The sequence below is a fragment of the Lethenteron reissneri genome, chromosome 6 (assembly GCF_015708825.2).
Source record: "Lethenteron reissneri isolate LAM-NWPU_2019-01 chromosome 6, ASM1570882v1, whole genome shotgun sequence".
NCBI lineage: Eukaryota > Metazoa > Chordata > Hyperoartia > Petromyzontiformes > Petromyzontidae > Lethenteron > Lethenteron reissneri.
Window position 1 is genome coordinate 788,625 of NC_083784.1, and position 24,747 is coordinate 813,371.

At 48.1% G+C, this 24,747-nt stretch overlaps 1 protein-coding gene across 1 annotated transcript in view; it reads left to right on the forward strand.

The window, feature by feature from the left end:
- Positions 1-24,747, forward strand: part of LOC133353395 (uncharacterized) — a 34,888-nt gene that overhangs the window by 2,091 nt on the left and 8,050 nt on the right. Inside the window, exons 2-7 of the mRNA XM_061569619.1 lie at positions 1,323-1,361; positions 14,632-14,991; positions 18,242-18,363; positions 19,264-19,438; positions 20,351-20,391; positions 21,334-21,429. Of these exons, the coding sequence (XP_061425603.1) occupies positions 1,328-1,361; positions 14,632-14,991; positions 18,242-18,363; positions 19,264-19,438; positions 20,351-20,391; positions 21,334-21,429 (828 nt within the window). The 5' untranslated portion in view covers positions 1,323-1,327. The remainder of the gene's footprint in view (positions 1-1,322; positions 1,362-14,631; positions 14,992-18,241; positions 18,364-19,263; positions 19,439-20,350; positions 20,392-21,333; positions 21,430-24,747) is intronic.

Below are 24,747 nucleotides of genomic sequence, written 5' to 3' on the forward strand. Positions count from 1 at the left end.
ACTCAGATAGTCAAAGTGGTTTGCTGCATCATTGAGGTGATGCTCACGTTCCATTAACGGCCCTGAGCCTGTTGTGGAAATTCCATATTCCTATGACGGGGTGTGAGTCAATTCATAGGAGAACCATTACTCTTGTTGAATTCTCGCAAAGTGGTGGTCACTTTATCGACCCTGGAGGGATGACGATGATGATGGGCTGCTAAGTCAACCTCTCAGCCAGGAATTGAACTGGCAACCTTCCACTTGCGGGCCGCTCGCTCTCTACCGTCGAAGCCACCTGGCCGGATGAAGTCGTAGCCTGGGATTCTAACGCTCACTTCAGAGGGCAGCCGTGCTATCGACATCGGTCCGCCCCCACCTATCAGTGTGACGACACCGCCGCCGCTTCTCTAATTGAGCTGCCCAAGCGCCCGGGGCATTCCCTCGGGGCACCGTCGCGTGCATTGCACCGCCGGTTTCTATAACAGCGACGCGGGGACGGGGAGAAGTGGCCACAGGAGACGTTGAGCAACGGTACATCCAGTCCACGAAACCCGCAATAACAACATGCAGCTGCTGGCTTCCACGATTGTTGAGACTAAACATTCGATTACTCGACTCCACGGGTGTCACTAACATAGCAGGTGGAATAAAGCAAAAAAAAATTCTAAGCGTGCCGCTGGACGGGAGGTGATGGGCGAGGCTTGGTGACGTCATAGGCATCGATCCATAAACCGGGCGCGTCACGCTGGGCGTGGTTTGTGGGAGGGGGTTGCCCGCCTTCGGCTGACATTTTTAAATGGGCCGGAGTGAACTCGGGGATCGGAGGAATATTTTCCGGAGTTCAACCCCGGGCTGCTCCGGCTGGAATCCGCTACTTGTGTCATCCACACGAGGGGCGCGAAGCCGCTCAGTCAGTAAACCTACACAAGGAACAAAAACAAACCCGACAAACAGGATAAGTCCTGCAGAAGGCCGGTCGGCCGGAACGTCGAGCTAATTTATTTTTTCAGTAACAAAAACAATCAACCTTTTCCAGTTCCTAAAGACGCTCTCGGCACGTGGAGCAAAACGTCGGACATCGTGCCGAGCAACAACACGCTGTACTCTTTGGTTTTTTCGGTAAAGTCACGTAGGTAAAACATTAAGATAAATTAAATCACGACGTTTCGGGCGCAACACAAGCGTCCTTCTTTACCGACAAAACCAAAGAGTATGAATCCTTGCAGTCACGAAAACTTCAAATCTACAACAACAACACGTTGTACCCACGCGGCGATGTAACTCGTGACTCGTTAAGCGCTCGCTCGCGTCTTCTCACGCGTCTCGCGTCTCTTCCGCAGGCGCGATGGCTCTGGGCTGGATCGTGTGCGTGGCACTGGGTGAGTTGCGTTCACGCCACGCTCACTCTCATCCACCAGAGTCGCCTCCACCTCACTCCCGCAACGAGATGCCACGTGCAGTAGTCGACGGACGGTCTACACCGTTGGAGCACATTCTGTTTGCGAGCTTCTATTAAGGGGCGGCGTGATCCCACGACGAGCATCGCTATGTTTACGCGGTGCAATCTGATCCACATTTAAGGCTGAGGCAACCTACGGGAGAGTTCCAGAACCGTTTCAGATATCGCTCGCCGCTGGGATTCGCCGAACTCAGGCGAGCCTGGTAGCAGCGTTTGTGCCAGGCTAGGTGCACTCTGAGACCACGTGGCGGGAGGTCACGGGACAGATCCTGGTTTAATGGAAGATACATCACCAACGATACGTGTTTATCTTTTAAACTATTAAACAATTTACTCTTTGGTTCTTTCGGTAAAGTCACGTAGAGAGAAAAATAAATTAAATAATAGCATACGACGTTTCGTGTTGCTTTAATTTTATTTATATTTTTTTCTACGTGACTTTACCGAAAGAACCAAAAACAATTTGTTTTAGTTTACCAGGTAAGGGCCACTGAACTACACAGCTGTTTCTCAGAAGCGACCTGGCCACAAATGACAGCTCAAGTGGCTTATCACGTGGAAATTTATAGCAGACAAATACTCGAAACGCATGATTCTAAATGTGGAGGTAAAAACCAGAGAATCTGGAGAGAAAAAATCCACACGGCCACGGGGAGAGAGACACGCACACTCCAAATATAAAGCAGGCGTCAGGATCGGGATCGAACCCACGACCTCCTGTATACCAGGCGAGGTAGTTAACATCTCCTAGCCACCGTGATGATGATGAGAGAGAGACACGCAAACTCCAAATATACAGCAGGCATCAGGATCGAACCCACGACCTCCTGTATACCAGGCGAGGTAGTTAACATCTCATAGCCACCGTGATGATGAGAGAGAGACACGAAAACTCCAAATATACAGCAGGCATCAGGATCGAACCCACGACCTCCTGTATACCAGGCGAGGTAGTCAACATCTCATAGCCACCGTGGCGCGATGTTCACTGCGTCCCACACTGCGTACCCTGGGGCGTCTCAGAGCGCCTCACATCGCGGCTCATCTCAACAGCTGCTCCTGCGGACCGCACGGTGACTGCCAGCGCCTGGCCTGACCACGGGTGTGACTGCTCTGTATCATCCCCATTGGCGCTGTCGGTAGGCTGCTGCCGCGCTGGTGACATGGTTAGCGCACTGGAACCTGCAACTCAGAGAAGGAAGCTGCTTCGATTCGATCTCCAGGCGTGGCAGTTTAAACATTGGGGCAAGTCTCGTGACCCCCCCCGTCCCACCAAGTGGTGTGACGTGGCGAGGCCACCCTGGGACGAGGGTAGATTGTGGCTACTCGGACCTTTGGCCAATGTGAAAGAGTGGGTCAAATATCTGTTATAAGGGTTCCCGAGGGCTCTCAGTGGTGTGAGCAAGCATTTTCAAGGCAGCAATTGTACCTTTTTTACTGTACATAGCGCTGTACGGTTGAACAAATGAGCAATCGACGTATTTAAATGTCCACATTGTAAAGTGGAGCCCGGTGCGCGTAGTCAAAATAGGCAGCTTCCCAGTCGACGGCTGACAACGTTAATCATTTGCAAAGGAGCGGTGGCGCAGTGGTAAGCGCGCCGCTCTACTAACCGCACTAGCAGAGTCCAATTGCTGGCCACAGCTAACGTCAGTGGCGAGCGATATTTGGTTAGCACGGTTGGCTATGTACGGTGCGAAATAAGTTCTACGTACAGATATGAACCGGTCAAGAACACCGCCAATTCCACTTCCTTTAACTGCACAGAGGAGGCAGTCTCGTGCCCCATTGTTTAACCCCGGAGATTAAGCAAAGCCATTGAGGGTGGTGCAACAGCGTTGCCTCTCTGGCAAGGGCAACCTGCGTTAGTTACATCGAGAACTATTTAAGCATACAAAAATAAACAATTTTAAATGCCATGCATGCGGATGCCAATGTGTTATGGAGGTAAATGCCAAGGTCGAGGTCTGTGACAGCGGTGGTGAGAGGGCTTCAGCAGAGAGAGTCGGTGTCGTTGTGCCGCTGATTCTCCTCCGTTGAACGGCGCGCAGACCGCCGTGGTTTTACTGCGAGGTCCGTGGCTTGGCTTGCGAGTCCACGATCGCACTGCTGTTGCGGCTTGTCTTTCATTTGCCATTTAAATTCAACAAAACCGGACAATCGTTAACACAAATGTAAATGCAAATTGGAACAACGAGAAGTACATGGCTGCAAATTGTTCTGAACGGCAACAAAAGAAAGCAGAAGTGGAGTGTACAAAGGATGGCTCGTGCAATTTCTGGCGAGGAAACTTGACCAAGACCGGGCAGGTAAGGGCAACCAGAGAGAATGAAACAAAATATCATCGATGTCAACCCGCTTAGGGCCTTACGCTCGAACCAAGGCTGCTTGGTGGGGCGTTCATCAAGCGGCGCACTGACAAAAGGGGCTTGGAGCGATTTTGTTTTTTCTTTCTTTTCCAATCCCTCCCGTCGACTCCTCATTGTGCAGCCGCTCTCTCTGTTGAACGACGGAAAATCACTTTTGTCGCTGAACTTTGTCGCTTATCGCCTTCAATTGGCACAAAACACCGGGCTCTGGGATGAAATTTCACTCGGAGTGCGTCCGTGTCGGATTTTGACTCTCATTGTGTTTGTTCCTTTAATTAATTTCAGGTTCCTTCTCTCCACCACCACCATCCTATTGTGATCACAACCCAACACGTTTCACAATGTCAGCATTTGCCTCTCTGCAATAATGAGCAGTGGTTGTTGCACAAGTCCAGGCTTGTGCGTCTCATACAACAAGACGAATTGTGTTTCGTTGGTTTTTAAATCACAGTTTGCTGAGCAAAGTTGCCCAAAATGTCCCAAAACTCCAAGGTGCCAACGACTAAACATCGCGATTGAAGTTGTAAGGGATGAGAGTGAACACGTTGCGTGCATTGAGGAAGGTTATCATGAGAACTCGGGAAGAGGTCATGGGCGGTAGTTCTCAATCCAACATCTCCACAGTGTCTGCTCAAGGCTGCCGCCGTCGCGTGCTCTGCCATTGCTAAGACGCAGAAAGAGAGGCGTTTCGATCTGCAGCGTGGTGGTTGACCGCAGTGTGCACGAGACACAGCCGCGAGGGGGTAAAGACGCAGCCCTGCAATCGCTCACTCACGCCGCTGCCCGAGGAAGAGCCTCCACTAGCTCGAGAGAGCCCCTCTGAAGGGTATTTGGCCTACTCTTCCATACACTTTACCCCACCACACACCAGCTGCCGATCGAAGAACTGTGCTGAACACATTCCTATACTGCTGGGTGGACCGAGGCAGCGGGACCTCAAGAAGCTTCCTCTTTATCTCGACTGTTGTGCCGGGAGATCAAATCAAGCCGGTGCAATCTGGATGACAATTGAAAAGGGCTCAATATTACCCCATGGCAGCATCGCTGCCATATACATCACCTATTTACCTGAACTAGTTTCACTTATCACGAATGACAGCCCAAAGCAGTGGCTTATCAAGTGGAAATTCATAGGAGCGAAAAACTCCAAACGCATGTTGGGGTAAAAAACCGGAGAACCCAGATAAAAATCGACGCGATCACGGGGAGAACACACAAACTCAAATATACAGCAGCAGGCGTCAGGGTTGGGATCAAGCCCACAACCTCCCGTGTACCAGGCGAGGTAGTCAACATCTCTCCCTGGTCGTGCCCTTCTCAGGGACGAGTGGGGTTATAGGGGCATCAGCTAACTTTTACAGTCAACAATTTAGCAGATAAATAGTTCAAGAAAATAAGTAATTACGTAACAGCCGCTCAATTCGTATTTGTTGTCCATTAGCAGGAGACCAGTTCGATTCCCAATCGTGGCTTCCCACATCAGTGGCATATATCTGAACCAGCCCTGGCTCCCCCCTTCACCAGCTCGCACTGACCAGGATGGTGAAGTATGGTCAAATAACACTCCATAACTGACACAGCATGGGTAGGCCTGTACATTAGTATTATCATTAACATACACGTACGTTTTTTGGCTGAAGTTGAGCGCTGGATTCAGATGTAGTTTAATCTGCCGCAAGGCAAGAGTTAGTACATCATTGGAAGAATGCACAATCCAGTGTTGTACAAGCACTTTCGTCATTATTGGCAGCAAAGCAACAGACGGAAATCTACCAGAGGGGAGATGGAACAATGAAATCGCTCCGTATGCATTATTAATTACGTCGTAGGAGAGGCTTTCATCCAGCAGTGGATTTATCATGGCTGATGATGAGCATTAATATTTCATAATCTGTACGAAAGCATCTCATTTTTAATTGACCACAAGAACCTACAACATCAAACACTCACGGGTATCATAAGGGCCCACGTGGGACCAATAATGATCTTATATAAGAACCCACAATCTAATTTATATTTATATAGAGCGCCTTTATTCAAGGCGCTTACTGAGGAGTGAGTGGCAGCGATGGAGGAGGGGAGGGACGGGGAGGAGTGGAGGGGCGACGGGAAGACATCAATGGGCAAGAGAGAAGAGGTGAGGATTTGAGAGGAACAGAAGGGGGTGAAGGAGGGCGACTGCTTCACGTGCAAGGGGAGTTTCAGGGTTGGCTACAGCGCAGACACCTCTCCTGTGCTGGTGAGCTATGAAGCATGCAAAGTTGTTCTTTGCCAAATGAAAACATCTGCGGCTCTTCGTGTGATCCCATGACGTGGCGGGACACCCTGACTGAGTCCACCCTCCACTTTCACAACACGTGCCACCCTGGGAGTGAACAAGAGTTGTTGATTCGTGGTTGTCTTTCACTGGGCTGCTCGTTTTTGCTCGGTGTTTGCTCACCCCAAGCAAAGCTATGCACACTGAAATGCACATCCCTTTTGTCGATCCACTGCTGGATGATGGCATCCAGATGTGTAGCGGGTCATGGGGGGTGGGGGGGTTCAGTAAGTGCGGGGTTGGTGAATGGGGGCGCTGAGGAAGGGCTACTTTCGAGATCACGCGCCACTGATGTTGCCCGTGGCCTGGAATCGAACTCAGATAGCCGTGTTTCAGGGCGCAATGCGCTACTCACTGCGCCACCGCTCCACGCCCTTTCTCAAGGTATTGAGTTGCATATCCTCCACCTCCTCCTTTATTACGAGAACAATGCTACTCGCGTGAAGGTGTTGTGGAACATTGCTATGCATGGACAATGCTGCCAATAAATGTGGCCCCACAGTAGAACGATTCTTGTTCGTGTTGTTGAATGGGTGCACACTCAGCCCGGCTTACCGCCTGTCGGGACAGATTTAGAGTCATGGGGGGAGGGAAGGAAATTTGACTCATGCCCAGGCCCCAAAATCCCAGAGGACCCGACGGAAACACAACATGGGATATATGTATTCCTACGATAAGGATTGTGTTGAGTCACACTGTCGGTTGTGTACGAACAATAATAAATGAATGCTGACGTGGTGTAATGGCGAGCGCATTGGATTTGCAATCGTCGCTTCAATCTCCCAGCGTGGCACCTGAACAATCCATGGGTGCGAGTTTTGGTAAATCCCCTACCGCCTCTGTCCAACCCAGGAAGTCTAAATGGGTTACGCCGGAGCATTTGGTGGGGTAAACTGTGGGTATTCTCACCTTCTTTAAAATTTCCCACCACTGGTGGAAGAGTAGACCGAATACCCATTCGAGCGTATCTCTGGAGCTCTTACAGCGGAGCACCTTCCGCCAGCAATGGTGTGAGCGGGTCCTTGTTTCTACCTTTACCGTAAACAATGCGTGTGCTTCGAGTTGGTTGTTTGTATTGAGTGGGGCCTGCCAGTTTGTGTGGCTGTATGGGGCGCCGCGGTGGTCGGATGTTAACTCTCTCGTCTGGTGTATATGAGGCCGTGGGTTCGATCTCGACCCTGACGCCTGCTGCTGTATATTTGGAGTTTTCATGTTCTCCCCGTGGTCGAGTAGATTTTTCGCCGGGTCTCCCGGGTTTTCTCTCCACATTTAGAACAATTCGTTTATCGTGTTTGGCTCCTATCTGTGATGAGCCGCTACTTCGTTGAGCTATCATTTGTGGTCGGGTCGCTTCTGAAAAAGAGCTGTACAGCTCAGTGGGCCTTACCTGGTAAGATAAAAACACTTGTTTTTGGTTTGTTTAGTCTGTCCAGTGTGGCAGGCGAGGTAACACCACCGCCACTTGGTGGCGAACGGCGGTTGTTGTTGTGGTTGTTGTTGTAGTGGTTGTTGTTGTGGTTATTGTTGTGGTTCTAGATTTGAAGCTTTCGTGACTGCAAGGATTCATACTTATAGGTTTTTTCGGTAAAGTCACGTAGGTAAAAAATAAATAATAAGAATAATAGAAATAATAGAACTAAAATAATAAATAACGACGTTTCGGAGGCAACACAAGTCTCCGTAATCAGGTGGGACAGTCACAGCTAAATTTACTGTATCAAGTGTGATTTATTATTTCTATTATTCTTATTATTTATTTTTTACCTACGTGACTTTACCGAAACAACCTAAGAGTATGTTGTTGTGGTTGTTGTTTTTATGTGGAGTGTAGTGGTTAGCGCTGCACTACGCTACGAACCTGATGGCCCGCGTTCGATTCCCGCTCACGACCAAAAATAGCGGCGAATATTTAAAGCTGATTCTGGGCCTCTCCTAGGTCGAGTCAGCATTAAATGGTCACCTGGTGTCGCCCGAGCCTTCACGTGCAATGCGCAATGACAGCCACATCGCTCTCCGACGTGATTACAAGTTACGGCACCGTACTCAGTGTTGGTTCGCTTCTTTGTTTTGATGACGTTTTGTTGTTTGTGATTTTTTTGTGTTTTGGAGCCGTTTCTTAATTTGTTTATTTATTTATTTGCTTGGTAGTAGGGTTTTCATTTGCTTGGTGTGTATTAATTACATTAAAGGGATTTGTTCCGTATATATCATTAATGTCCAGTGTTGTGGAACGCTGTTGGCATGAATGACACTGCTATATAAAATGAAAATATAATGATTATTATTATCCTGAAGAAGCTCCCGGCACGTGCAGCAAAACGTCGGACATCGTTTGTCGAAGGAGAACAACAGCAGCACGCGGCAACAACCCGAAACCACATCGGAGATAGCGGGAAATCGCAACCGAGACAACGCCCTCTGTGGCGGAGATCAGCGCTGATAGCTAATAAAACAACCCTCGCCTGCGTGAGCGTCTCCTGGGCCACGTGGAGCCGCGTGTGCTGAGTGGGTAGCAGCAGCGTGCACGCTGCGAGATGTCAGCTCAGAATTGGAATGTTTATTCATACTGGAGGAATCCGATGAGCTATAAAGCTCTTTTCACACGCGTCCGGTAGGGATGGGTCAGATTTTAAATAAAAACATGCGATAGGAGTATAGGAAGGGTAAGCAAATAACTCAAAAAATTAAAGTAAAAATAAAACTAAACTATGTTATGTTCATACTCTTTGGTTCTTTCGGTAAAGTCACGTAGTATGGATTCCTGCAGTCACGAAAGCTTCAAATCAAGATTAAACTCTGTTTATTTTAGCAGGTGAGTCATTAGCGTATTTTTTCAGAAGCAACCTGGCCACAAATGATAGCGCAACGAAGTGGCTCATCACGTGGAAATGTATCGCAGCCAAATTATCTAAATGATGTGAATGCTGTACATGTGCCTATGGGCTCCCTTTGCTCCTGAGAAGGCGTCAACAAATCCCCAGCTTTTGACCGGCGGATCCCTTTGGATGTTGTTACATCATTTGGGATTCTTGAGCGTTCGCCCGACATTGCCAAAGAGGCTCACCGGGTTGAATGTTAATGCAGCCTTATGTATGTATGGATGTTGAACTTCTTTCGCACCGTACGTGGCCAACCGTGCAAATCGGACGTTGCAGGGGAATGACAACAAACTAAACACAAAAAAACAGTTCTAAAGAAATTAGTTTTCATTCCAGATTTAAAAGTGTAGAGCTCCAGTGGCTTCCTGATACTGGAAGGAAGAGCGTTCCAGACGGCCGCCGAAGCGCATCTGACCACGTGTCAGTCCACTGCTGGATGATGGCCTCCACCAAACCTTGCAGGCCACAAAGGTTGCGTGATGTTACCTGCATGGCCGCGTTGGTCAGGGTGGGTTCGCGATGGATTACATTTCCTCTCGTTCATTGCCACCGGTTGTTTTAATGACCGTGTCGTTGGCAATTATAACTCAGGCGAATATCGTCTCTCCATTCGTGCTCATGCCGTCGTTTCTCCACCAGCAATCGTCTGAATGTTGAACGTGCGCAGTATGTTTGAAGTTGCATTGGCGAGCACACGTCTCGTGCGTGATGACTCTCTCCCCCATTTTGTGTCTTGTGGCTCTTGTTCCGCAATCCCAGTGCAGCTGTTGCATCTTTAAATACATTTATTTTAATATCATTTCTATATACAGTTTGTTTTAAGACCTTGGCTTGTGAGTGCTTGGATGACTGCGTGAATTTCCATCGAACCAAATGCCCCTGCGTAAGTCTTCGAACTGGCTTGCAGTATTCGATAAGGCATTCACATTTTCCAGAACAGGTTTGAGAATATGTATGGCGGTCCATATAAAGATGCTGGGTTTAAGCCGGATTGCTCAGGAGATGTCGGTGATTGGCCTCTGGGTTGTCCATTAGTTGGATTCCCCACTGATCTTTGTCAACAGTGAAGGACCAGGAGGTGGTCTGGACGTCTTGAGACATCCGTTTTGTCTCCCTTGTGTATCAATAGACTCAGTGGTTCGCAAACTTTCTTAGCTACCAAACCTCTCCCCCCCTTGTTGAATTTAGTTTCAACCAAATTACCCCCTTGCCTGACCCAACATGGTTCTGAGAAATACATCTATGGGTAATGAACATCAATATTTTTTACCAATTGTTAATTTTGTCCTTCCCAGCGAGTACCTTGCAAGCGAATAAAATAAAATCTACGCAACGCTCTTGCACGCGTGACGTCATTTGTTTACGCTCGCCGGTTACTCTTGGCAACCACGTTGCTTACGATGAGCGAGTTTAGAAAGGTCTTTCATATCGTTCTCGGTTAACGTATGGACTTAAAACGTTATCGTAGCTATTTATATTTGGCAGATTCATACACGATTATTCACCAATGACTCGTGTGTGATATAATTTCACGCATTTATCGATCACCTCCCGTACCCCCTGGGACACAGACGAACGATTGAGGCATCACTCCACAGCAGAGAGATTCTATTTTCGTGTCAACGTTTAGCCAATGGGTCCTTCTCATATGATCCAGCAGCGGGGTCACGCTTTGTCGATGACGTCCACACACCTATTCCATATGGCCCAGGAAATATTTTCATGTTTTCACGCTGAAGGGTTTTAGTTTACCCCATCCAGGTGTGACATCAGGAACCTCCTGCTGCTAACCTGAAAAAAACGATGATTCGTTTCCCGGGATACATGAATATAGATGTGTTTCTGATATGTAGATTTACGTGGAATTAATTATATTAATAGGCATACATTTATCAAGCACACGTTTCCACGAACAGGAAATAAGTCAACTTCCAGTCGAGACTCGGGGGTTGTGCGGAGACAGGCTTAGGTTAACTTTACTAAAAATACACTTTACATTTTACCAGATAAAGCCCAATGAGCCATATAACTCTTTTTCAGAAGCCACCTGGCCACAAATTATATCCCAACGAAGTGGCTTATCACGTGCGCATTTATAGCAGCCAAATCTTCGAAACGCATGTCGATTCTAAATACAGAGGGGCGTAAACCGGAGGACCTGGAGAAACATCCACACGCCCACGGGGAGAGAGACACCGCAAACTGCAAATACACAGCAATCGTCAGGGCAAGGAGCGAACCTACGACCTCCTGCATACGAGGCGAGGGCGATAACATCTCACCTACCTCATAGCCCCGAGGACACAGATCCATTGGCCTTCACCGCTCGCTTGCAACGTGGTGGTGGTTGTGGTGGTGGTTGTGGTGGTGGTGGATTTGCTGCTGCTGCTACTGCTGCTGCAGCAAAGCCACCACCGGGTGAAGGACAACAAACTAAACGCTACAAGCAGCTGTAATTAAATTAGTTCTCGATCGAGATTTTAAAGCGCATAGCTCCAGTGGCTTCCCAATATTGGAAGAGCGTTCCAGACGGCCGCCGAAGCGCATCTGGAAGCGCGCGGCGATGATGCGGTGACTGGCTGAGCCAGAAGCCGCTGCTGCTGCGTTGATGATGGTGGTGCTTTATGTTTGTTGGCGATATCAGCAAGGTATCGCAGTCCACTTGCGGCAAGCACTTTGTGTATAATGAGTGCGCGACCTTTTTATCATGTATCTGTTGGCACGGTTGGCTCCGTAGGGTGCGAAATAAGTTAAACCCGCATACATCACGAGCACCGGCTCCATCTTGCACTGCGGGGCACGACTATTGTAAGATGTACGTCCGTCATCTTCCCCTTTTCGCTCTCTTTCTCTCTCTCCTGTGTGAATGTGCCCTTTTTGTTTTAATCCTGGCAGCTTCAATCGCTTTTGCGTTGTGCACTCGAATTTCTTTCCTCGTTCCTTTCCCCGCAGCATTCTGGGTGTCGCACGCTTTGTTTGGGTATTTGTCCATTGAAATAAAATGGCAAAGAGAATACGTGGAGACCGATGCGTGTGTGCGTGTGTGGAAGGTGGTGGAGGATTAGCGCGCTGCGTTACGAACCAGGTGACCCGAGTTCGATTCCCGCTCACGGCCAACACCGGTGACAATTATCTGAACCAATCTTGGGCCTCCTCTAGGTCGACTCAGGCTAAAATGAGTACCTGGTGCAGTGTGCAGTTAACATCGACACTAGGGAGAGAAAAAGCGGCCGGACATGGTGCTGGCCACCCACCCCCTCGTGTGCCTTGCCGGCCTTTATAGGTGATAGGTGCTACTCGCTAACAGCACTTACCCCAACAATCGGTTCAGGCTATACGGGGGATCTTTGTCTTTTTTTGGTCTTTGCATTTGGAATTCGCACGAGCGTCATCCGAGCAGTCCCCACTCAACCGCAGTCTGTAGAGACGTGAATTATAGTTCGTCTGCCGCTTGTAATATAACACAAGTTGCATTTAAGCTCAGAGTCGTAAGATTAGGGAGGCGTAATTGTACCTTGGTTGATTAGTGGGTGCACGACTTTACAAAAATGTCAAGGCGCAGCCCTGCCATTGCTTCATCACGCCACTGCTGGTGGAAGGGTCGCCACTACAATTCTGGTTGGGGGTCAGTCGCAGCGTTCTGAGAGGCACAGGGGCCCGGTCGGTCACGAGGGGGCCACGAATCAACAGATAAACAAATTAAGATTTTTTTTTTTTATTTCCAACAATTAACGATAAATGGCAACAAAAAAACATTGTTACAAATGGAAAACAATGTTTCCCAAAAATACACAGCCTAAAATAGATGGTGTAAAATATAGCCGCGTTAAATACCTCGCGTCAAATCTCGTAGCGCTACTGCTGCTGTTTGCTACTGGACACAAGCGAGATTGTTTGCTAACTGACATGAAAGCAAGACGCACGGTAACTTGATTGTGAGTATTATACCTTTACATATTTTTACGAATAATATTGTCACTGGTGAAGACTGTCTTTCTCTAAGCCCAATACACGCTGCAACTAAAATATTATAGATGGTACAGCCTACATGTTACTAATATTATTATTATTCACGATTTCAAACATCCTGAGCTATTTCAGTAAACGTGAGTCTGGAGAAAGCAGTGGGAGTCCACAGTCGGATCTTGCACAGTCCCCCACTGCAATAGGTGGTTGTGCCCCTGCGTATGTTGGCCTACTCTTCCCCATGCTGGCCGCATGTCTTGGAAGAGGTGGCAGTACCCACACTTTACCCCACCACACACGTGGCACACCGGTCGACTGACCAGCGGTGTACCCAGTTAAATTGCTGGGTGAACATTGTATCGATATGCCTCGTTCAGGAACATCGCTTTACTTCTGCCTATAGCTAATCAACTTGAACATTCACGCACAATTGTACACGCGTACTATTGGGACGAGTTTTTTATTACATATTTCGGATTTTGTGTTATAATGTTTCATCTTTTGACGAATGTTTCGGATCCGTTGACGTTATTTAGTTATCGAATGTGTCTTCGTGCAAACAAAAGTGTCGTCATCCGTGTGCCACGCAGTGGTGGCTCCTGCAAAATCTCTCAGGGGGGGCAAATGTCTGGATGATTGATAAGGATAAGGTCCACCCATGCAATGGATACATTAACAGCTTAAGCATGGAAAGGAAACTTCACTTATTTAATATTAATGAAAAATAAAGTGACTCTTACAATACATCTTGTTTGTTTATATACTCACTATTAAAACAAACCACTCAAGTTTATTTTATTAAAGATTCCACTAGGTAGCGACAAATTATATTGTTGGATGAAACGTGCTTACGTATGATGACGTAAGCACGTATGATGACGTAAGCACGTTGGGGCTTGCCCTCCCGGAGCCATAGAGAATGCATTGGAGCGCCCCCGTTCGAAAAAAAACATCTTTGAATGTAAGTCTATGGGGCCACTCGGGGCGATTCTCAGCCGGAGTGAAATCGCCCCAAAAGAGGCGGTACTCCACAGAACGTAGCATGACGCTGATTGGACTATATCCAGAGGCACAGTGACGGCTAGCGTGACTCTGTGGTTGAATGACATTGGTGGTGCGTCGCCCAACCGCCCTAATGAAGAAACCGCCCCTGGTGCCACGTCGTGTCGTGCGATCACATAACGATCGCACATTTGACATCTGGGCCCAATTTTTTCCTTCGGGTTTTTGCGGATTAATCCAAAAATCAAGAGCACATCCCTGGTGCACAACCTGGGTTGCCTCTCGGAGGACCTCCGACTCAACTTCGAATCTGCGTTGTAAAGAAGATGATGATGATGATGAAACACTTGGAGATGATGTCCACAAGTTCTCTTGCGGTGCCGCTGTGCGGCGAGTCGGGCCGGCTGTGCGCCACACGTGGTGCTCCTCCTCGCCCAGGGTCGACAGCCTGCGGCTCCGGAGCCGCGTGCGGAAACCCCTAAGAGCCGCTTCGTGACGGTTTTTGTAAGGGGCCATCGTCTCGTATTCACGTGCACGGCAGCTCTTGAAATATTGAGTTTTGTTTTTACAGAATTCGAAAAAAATGTCACTTCTTGTAATGTGGGTTACCGACCCGACGCTCTAAACGTGTCGCACCCCCCCACCCGCCCCCCGCAGCGCCCATCATGATGGGCAGGGTGAGCTGTACCTCAAATCAAACAACGGCAGTGGTAGTCACGGACACCGCCTGGACCACGATTGGAAGCAGCTGGTCCTCAGTGGCCGGGGGAACCCCTACGACCACTCCCAGCGGCCTGGCCCCGAACACGGCCTCGACCACCGCTGGCTCCGGCGGGAACGCAACCACGACCACCACCACCGCCGCCACTGTCGCCACCGTCGCCACGAACGCCACCACCGTCGCCACGGCCACCAACGCCACCGCCGTCGCCGCCGTCGCCGCCGCCACGAACGCCACCACCGCCGTGACGGCGCCTGTGGCTCCCGGCGCGAACACCGCCTCTGGATCTGCAGGAGGTGGGTGCCACGACTGACAGTGATTTGTCGTTTGTTGTCCCCCCCCCGCACCTCCGATTTGCACGGTCGGCCACGTACGGTGAGAAATAAGTTCGACATACACACGCGTACATTCATCGCTTCGTGAATGTATTCATTTAATTGTTATTTAATTAATTCATGCTTTCTCGTTTGAAATGCCACGGCGTCGGTGGCCCTGCGAGGTTATTGCTCGCGTTGCTCTCCGACGCAGTCAATCGTCTCCCTTCTGCGGCGCTCGATGGAACGAGTGCCGATTTGTTTAATTTTCGGGAAGGCCGACGGCGGCCGTGCCACGGGGGGTTGATCCGCGGCATTCCCTCCCTTGTGGCCGCCTCCACTCTCAATCCAACCTCTCCGCGGTGTCTGCTCAAGGCTCCCGTCGTCGAGTGCTCTCAAATTGCTAAAAGACAGAAAGAGATGCGTTTTGACCTGCAGCGTAGTGGTTGACCGCAGTGTGGATGAGACACAGCTGTGAGGGCTAAAGGTGCAGCGCTGCAATCGCCCACTCACGCCTGCTGCTGGAGGAAGGGCCTCCTGCAGAGAGAGCTTGAGATGGTCCCACTGGGAGGTGTTTGGTCTCCTCTTCCATGCTGGCCAGACGTTCTGGACGAGGTGGTAGTAGCGCCTCACTGTGTCCCACCACACCACGACCTGCCAATCAACCAACTGCTCTACCCACCCGTTCACTGCTGGATGGACGGAGGCAGTGGTCTGTTGTTCAGCTGCCGCGCCCGGAGACCGAACCAGCCACCTCTGGATTTGCAGGTCCAGTGAAATAAATGAAATGACCCCAAAAGTGCGATGCGGGTACATTTAAAATGATGAACATTTCTGTCTTTGGTGTAAACTCTTAGCGTTTAAAACTGGGCGACGCTCTTCACTAACCCGCACTGACCGGCGTGGTGAAGTATGGTCAAACGGGCCATGACCGACAAGGCGCGGGAAGGCCTTCATCCAGCAGTGTATTGATGTGTCCGTTTTCAGGTTCTCTTGGGCTCGTTCCCAATGAGAGGGCGGCACGGGGGATGTCTGACTCAGTAAACATCGTGGTCAAGTGTAGGCACTCGTGCTCCCGCACACACATCCCTGGCATCACCATTGGAACCTCATTTGCCAGTAGCAAAATATTATAATGGTTTTTACCCTTTAATCTGGCAACAAAACTGACACTTTTTTTTACAAGGAGTCATGTTTGCATTGACCGCAATACCTGCAGTCGGAATGCAAACAAAAAACATAACTCTGATAATGTATGCACTGTCCTTGAAATTGATTGGTCCACACCCGAGACAGCTTTCCTTAGAGCATAGTCTCACCCTGGTGTTGGACCAGATGACACCAAAAGGTATTGTGGTCAATGCAAACATGACTCCTTGTAAAAAAAAAGGTGTCAGTATTGTTGTCAGATAAAAGGGTAAAAAAACAATTATCATCCCTAGCATCATCAATACGATTACTCAAGGTCAACGCTAATCTGATGACGACGCGTCCCATTGCAGCGTTGAATAGCCAACGGAACCTGTACACATCGGTTTGCGTTCGCCTGCATTGCCCTCTAGCTGTCCGTACTGGGAAATACATGCATTTGAAAAATGTTCAGTGTTGCTCAGCTAAACTCAACAACAGTATTTTTTATTTTACCAGGTAAGGCCCACTGAGCTATACAGCCCCTATTCTAGAAGCGACCTGGCTACAAATACAAGCTTGGTATTCACGTGGCAATCTATAGCAGCAGCAGCAGCCAACTAGTGTAAGCGCGTGCTGATTGTAAACACGGAGGGAAAAACTGGAGGACCCGGAGAAAAATCCACGCGACCGCAGGGAAATCATTGTGAGCGCGCTTGCCCTGCAAGATAAAATATCAACAACTCACAGAGAGCCCATTGCCCAAAACGTCTGCTATTATTGATATATCTACTTGGTTCTTTCGGTAAAGTCACGTAGAAGGGAAATAATAAAATAATAAAAATAAAACATTATAAAATACAATATTTTATTATTTCCCTTCTACGTGACTTTACCGAAAGAACCAAGAAGATGAATCCCTGTAGTCACGAAAGCTTTAAATCGAATTTTTTTAACTTATATACGTGAATTTACCGAAAGACCCAAAAATATGAATTCCTGCAGTCACGAAAGCTCCAACTCTTTATTACATATACATATATAGTTTTCCTTTTTGATTAATGTGTGGAGTTTATGTTGGATGTGTTTGCATATTACTCCCCACGTAGTGTAAAACAAATCATTAGTATTAAGTAGGGGTTGCTGCGAAATGTTTTTTCATGATACAGTACAACATCTCATGGTGGCGAGATGTTGACTACCTCGTCTGGTATACAGGAGGTCCTGGGTTCAACCCCAACCCTGCCGCCTGCCGTATGTTTGGTGTTTGCGTGTTCTCCCCTTGGCTGCGTGGATTTTTTATTCATTTAGAAACAAGCTTTTAGGTGATTTTTCTCTGGCACATTTTTAAATCATGAGCCACTTCGTTGAGGTATCATTTGTGGCCAGGTCGCTTCTGAAAAAGAGTTATATTGCTCAGTGGGTCTTACCCGGTAAAATAAAAAAATGTTTAGTAGTTAAAATATATATTTATTTTGATGATGACAATTATCGCCATGTCAGTGTTCCATAACTTTCTAAATTAATTACTAGACGAACAAAATTGTGTTTGCCTAGTATTTGTGCTTTTGCTCTACCCCCAGTACTCATTAACATGGCTGAATAGTTGTTCAACTGCAGCTCACTCAACGTTAGCCTGTCATATGCATTCCCATTATTCCAATGTAGCCAACCCCTTAACGTATAATAACGGACACCTGCGGTAATAGACACGGAGAATAAACAGTTCATCAAAGAAACATTGAAAAATATCGCGGTCACATGCCACGCGACCAATTGGTCTAAAAAACAAGTAAAGCACAAATGGATAATAAACTACGTACTTATTTTAGCAGAACTCTACTTCTTGCTCATGATTATTTCAGAAATATTTTGCCAGGACATAACACGAGGTTCAAAGTGTAACGAGCAACGATCCCCGCATACAATGTCGCAACAACCCCGACACGTGAGTGTCCGTGTGCGATCGTGTCGACTCTTGGCTCAGAACACCGAGGTTCGATTCCTGGCCAGTGCTGTTGAAACAAGCGAGCACAGCGTGGTGCACGTGACACTGCCTTGGTTTCGTCTCTCCAACACGGCACGTGCTGCGCTTGCCTTCCAGGTTCAAACGGAAGCGCTGGATTCTATTGCCAGAAGATGTCCTGCGCTGGAGAGAACTGCTACCAGAACAAGACGTTTCTACAACACAACGAGACGTGCATGAGTTCAAATCCCATGTGCTGGGTGAGTGCAGTGAACGCAACCAACGCGCACCTCCTAACCCAATCGTCACCTCCAGCATTGATTTTGTGAACGAAATCAGCCGCGTGAATGTTTGTACGCACGTATGCTGAACTTATTTCCCACCGTACGTACCCCACCGTGCTAATCGGACACAAAGCTGATCAGGGACAATAGTGAAAGTGGTAATGGCCACCTGGCTTGAGAATGGTTGATAAGGATGCAGGTAACGATGATTTATATTGAGTTAACTCTAAACCAATAATTCAAATACATTTTTCAAATATAATTATTACAACGAAAAACAATACCGAATAGTCGATTAGTCGAATAACAAGAATTGGAGGTGCAGGACGAATGACTACAAAGTAAACACTAAAAGCAGTTCACATTATATTAGTTCTTCAATCTTGATTATTTAAAAGTGCATAACTCCAGTGGCTTCCTAATATCAGAAGGAAGAGCGTTCCAGACGGCCGCAGAACCGCATCTGAAAGTGCGCGTTGCGGTGATCGCCTTTGTTGGACGCTATGAACAAAGTGCCCTCCTCCGGTTGAGTCGACGGTGTTGACGACGACGACGACGTCGATGACCCCGCAGCGCCGAGCGGAGCGTGCCCGACCGTGACGATACGTCTGGGATCGGGCGGGGGCGGTGAGGCTGGGGGTGATCAACGTTGGCGATGGGTCGTGGTAGTAGTGGTGGTGTCATCGTATTGAAAACTAGTTTCTTTAGAACTGACTTTTGTGATTAGTTTGTTTTCCTTGCGCAGCACCACAGATTATCATTGTTTTGTATACGTACGGTGCGAAAAAAGTTAAACACGCATACATCGTCTGCTTTGGCCACGACATCTCGGTCTTAAATCGACGCCTCCTCATTACGCTCCTCATTTCAACGCAGTTTTTGCGCTCGACGGAGGGAACTGCTGTGAACTACACCTCGGGCTGCGTGTCCAACAACATCAACGCCACGTGGTGCACCGCGTCAGGCACAGCGTCCAGGTGCATCGTGGAGTGCTGCAACACCAGCCTGTGTCTCAACTTCCCGGCACCACCCACCACCGCAGCCACCACCAGTAAGAGAAACTCGTCGTGCGTTCTTGCGGGATCATCAAAATCAGAATTTTTATTTTAATCTCAGCATTTATAAACGTGCATTTAGATGACAGTATTTGGATTATTTTGCTGCTATACATTTCCACACGATAAGCCGCTTTGTTGAGCTAGAATATACGGCCAGGTCGCTACTGTACAAAGAGCTCTATAGTTCAGTGGGCCTGGAACTTCAGTCTGCAGGGACTGCGAGTTCCTCACCTCCTAGGGCAGGCAACTCCAGAGCCTGGGGCGCCGTGTGGACACAATCCCGGTGGGGATCACAGCGGAGGGTCGGAGCCTGGACCACGGCCACGCCGAGTCGGGCACGCTCGGTGGACCTCGGAGATCTCGGTGGAGCGTGTGTCGCCATCAACTCCTGGATGTGTAGTGGAGCAAGCCCCGTTTAATCCCTTGCACACAAGTGGGGGGATCTCAGCTCTGACCTCACCCTGGCCGCAGTGATGGCGCGTGGCCGGTGGCAGCGTTTTCTCCACCGTCACTGATGTCGCGGTTACAGCCGTCTTGCATCGTCGATTCTGCTCTCGCACTTAACATGTCACACGTGTTACACATGTACAGTCCCTTTGTCAACCCACTGCAGGTAGAGAGTACTATCGCTTCACCGTAATTCACAATGCGGGTCGGTGTGAAAGCGGGGAGGCCGGAGAGCACGGCACAGGATGGCAAATCATGTCGTTGCCAACAGCGTAGCCCCCTTGTGCATATCGGTGGCTCACTCATCAGACATGCGAGCAGTCTCCAGTCTCACTGCTTAGCTTGCGAGATGCGACGAGGCTGGTAGCATTGCGGGTGATTTGGGTCGTTGGCTAACGTTTGACAACATCGTTTGCTCTGCGACGGTTCACCACTTGACATGAGTTTGTGTTCTTCAGCAACGACTGCAGTCACCACCACCAGCGAGCCGATGTCCGACGTGAGTACACTGAATCCACACCCGTTTGCACGCAGCTGTTTTTAGCACTTTTGTGGATGGTGTTGTGGGGGGAATGGTGCGTGTTGATTGTGCCACGTGTGAGATCCTGGGCTCGAATCCAGGCAACCGACGTCTGTGATTGTACCGAGTTATACTGAGTGCAGTGAGCTGATGATCTCATGTTTGGCTAAATTCTCTCGATGAGAAAATTAAAATGTCAGTAGGACTTTTCGTGCGACCAACGTTACGCTCAGGGGTCAGAGCGGGTGAGGAGGGGGCTCGCCCCGACTGCAGCGTGGGCAGCCCGCGGCTCTGGAGCCGCATGCGGTGGCTCTTTAGGGACTAGATTTGAAGCTTTCGTGACTGCAATGATTCATATTGTTAGGTTTTTCGGTAAAGTCACGTAGGTAAAAAATAAAAATTAATAAAAGTTAAATAAAATAAAAATCACGACGTTTCATTGGCGGAAGCTTGTGTTGCCTCCGAAACGTCGTGATTTTTATTTTATTTTACTTTTATGAATTTAAATTTTTTACCTACGTGACTTTACCGAAAAAACCTAAGAATATCTTTCGGGACTGCTTCGTGACGCCATTTATTAAGGACCACCATCCGTCTCGGATTCACACGCATTGTGACTCTTCAAATATTGAGTTTTACCGAATTCGAAAACAATGGCTCATCTGGTTATTTTGGTTGCCAAGCTGTGCTTTGAACCGGGAGGCCCACGTTCGATTCCCACTCACGGCCAACATCAGTGACGAATGTCTGAAGCAGTCCTGGGTGCAAACATCAGCACTGGGGAGACAAATGCGGCCGGGCGTGGTACAGGCGACCCACCCACCTTACTGTGCCGGCCTTCATGGTTGCTCGCTAACAGCACTCACCTCAACAGTCTGTTAAAAAGGCTACATGGGGGATTGTTTGTCTTTTTGTGAGCAGCGTGTCTGCCAGATGTTTACCTGCAGCGGAGCTGACTGCTTCATCAAGGTTATACCTGCTCCACAGCGCTGCTACAAAAGCCAGCTGTACTGTGAGGTGTGTACTCCAATCGCCAAGCGTCGTTACGATGGCTGCGACTGCCTGCCAGAGATTGCAGCGCCACGCAGATGAGACGAACGGAATCCGCGTGTCTGAATGAGATGATTGGGGTACCACGCTGGAGAGATGTGAACTACCTCGCCTGGTGTACAGGAGGTCGTGGGTTCGATCCTGACACTGACGCCTGCTGTATATTTGGAGTTAGTGTGTGTGTGTCTCTCTCCTTGTAGTTGCATGGATTTTTCTCCGGGTTCTTCAGTTTTCCCTCCACATTTATAATGAACATGCGCTTCGAGTATTTGGCTGCTATACATTTCCATATGATAAGCCACTTTGTTGAGCTATCATTTTGTGGCCAGGTCACTTCTGAAAAAGAGTGATATAGCTCAGTGGGCCTTACCTGGTGAAATAAGAAGTAGTTAATCGGTTTTTTAAATAGATTAATGTATTACCATCATTTAGAGATAGTAGTGGTGCATCGGTGAAGGCACACACTTGTGATTGGTTAAGTATCATGGCTGAATAAATTAGAATAAAAAAGTTCCGATATTTAACAACAATTTCACATCTTTCTTCGATTATTTTTTTATCATTTACATCATTTGCTCACGATAATAAATCGTTATGAGGAAAATGGCGGAAGTGGTTGCGTAAATTGGTGACATCATTTCCTGTGTTCGGGTCAAGCCGAAAGAATCAAAGGTTAGGGATCGTCCAAAATGTTGTCTTGGCCTGATTTTTTATTCCAATTAATCGAGAAATCGGGAGCACAGCCCTAATATATACGCGTACAATACATATACTCAGTTCGCTGATTGCCTGATCTGAATATGTGTTGTGGGGCGAAATTGCACATCCCTTAGACCAACATTTAATAACTAAGAGTGAACTAATTTCTTGACTGCTTTAGTCAGCGACACGAAGATAATGACTAAATGCAATCCACAGACTAAGACCGTGACTGCCATTCCCCAGGAATGTGTTTAGTTTGTTGTCCTTCCACCACACCTCCGATTAGCACGGTTGGCTACGTACGGTGGGAAAGAAGTGCAACATACAGGACATCGCCGAAATATATCAGTCACCTCTGCGCTCTCAAAGCCTCCTGTTAGGGCAAGGATGGAGCCGTGATGATTGAAGATGATGGTGATGCCACCCAAAATTGGCAATGTCTGCTTCCCAGTGCAGTCCGCGTGATACCGCTTGGCAGAGGATACAGAACTGTCCATTCTGTCGGAATGGGGTCATGTAGCACAAGAGGTGCAGCAACGCAATGACTTGCGCATGTCACTGCTGGCAGAAGGGCCTCCACTGGAGGGAGCTCAAAACAGCCGCCCCCCCCGCCCTCCAGAGTATTTGGCCTACTCTTTCATGCTGGCCAGATGTCTTGGCAGGAGTCCCCACACTCTATCCCGACACGCGTGACCTGCCGATCCGCTAACTGCGATGTGTGTGCCCATTTACGCTGCTGAGTGAACACAGGAGAGTAGATTTAAGAAACTCGCACTATTAGTTCAACCGACGTGCCAGTTTCCAGGTTGGCCCCAATCATTGCACCCTGGGCTCGAATACTGGCAACCTCCACCCATGACACCACAGCAGCCATCTCCCCGTGGACCAGTTAGACACTGTTCGTGTGCCCAGAATTGGCGATAGAATTGGCACCGGTGGCATTTGATGTTGTTTTAGACTATATTTATGATTTAAATGGTGGAAGATTTGTGTTGCAAAACAAAGCATCTTCTTGGTTCTTTCGGTAAAGTCACGTAGAAGGGAAATAATAAAATAATAAAAATAAAACATAATAAAATACAATTCTCACGACGTTTCGGCCACAACGCAAGCAGCCGTCCTCAGGTGAAGAATCTTTCTTCACCTGAGGACGGCTTCTTCACCTGAGAACGGCTGCTTGCGTTGTGGCCGAAACGTCGTGAGAATTGTATTTTATTATGTTTTATTTTTATTATTTTATTATTTCCCTTCTACGTGACTTTACCGAAAGAATCAAGAAGATGAATCCCTGCAGTCACGAAAGCTTTCAATCGAAAACAAAGAATGTTTTTATTCTTTCAGCATGATATATGTTGATCTTCTTTCGCACCCTAAGTACCTAACCTTGCTAATCGGGCACAAAGCTGATCAGTGTCAATCGTGGCAGTGGCAGTGGCCATCTGGCTTGAGAATGGTTGATAACGATGCAGGTAACGATTTATATTGACTTAACAAAATCACATATTAAAATCCAAATTTTAAATATAATTTCTACAAAAAACAATCTCAGTATTCGGGTAACAACAAACATCATGCCGTAAACTCATAACAATTCGTTCTAACCAAACACATCGGAGGGGGGTGCAGGCATTGCCAGCTCAATTCATTTCAATCAGTAGCAGGCAATGTTCAGAAATCTCGTTACACATGGCAGCATGCGAACACGTACTGCAAGAGACACACGTGCCCTGATTTCCAATCTACCGCTGAAAATATCGATGTATTTTATTCACCATCTGTCCAGATCACTCAGCAGTACGATAGGGTGGCTCGAAATCCGAAGTTTGTGAATTCAAACGTTCGGTGGGGGTTGACTGAGCCCATCGTCCTTCCGAGGTTGAGAAAATAGGTACCACGTTGTGGCGAAGACAACGGTAGCTCTCCGATAGAGAGACTCGCCCCTGCCATAGACATTTGTAATTTCCACCACTGGCTCTGAAGGGGTTTAAACTGGAGAAGAGCAACTCCACAATTCTCATGAGCAGGAATTTCGCTTGCCTTTTTGACTCATTTGCCACCCACATATCATGTGGGTGGAAGCAAACTTCACGTCGATTATGCCGTGGAAAGAAAAAAAATAAAAACCACGTGAGTTTCTGTACAGTGCAGCTCTCCGAAGTGTATCTTTGATATTGTACAACGGCCACATTTTGTATGCTTGACATTTCACAGGCGCCATTTCACGACTTTCACTTGTGAATGTTAAAGATAAAAAGAAACAATTGTTGGTTTAGGCAGTAATGGCTCACAAATGGCAGGTGGCTAACGGTTTTATTGCCGTTTTTGTTTAGAGAGTGTGTGAGTGGGATGCACGATGTTTTCACGTTTCACATAGCGGTGCGCACAAGGCAATCAAGCGTCGTTGTAAAACGTGCGTTGGTTGTTGTTGTCCCTCTGGTGATGTAACCAAAGGTCTATTTTGCTTGTATCGGGGCCATTAATAAACCATTAACCAAATGTCGGCTCCGCCATGCGATCCACAAGGCAACAACCCGTTAGTTTCTCTCAAGGAGCATCGTGAACCATCGTCACGCCAACTCCTCC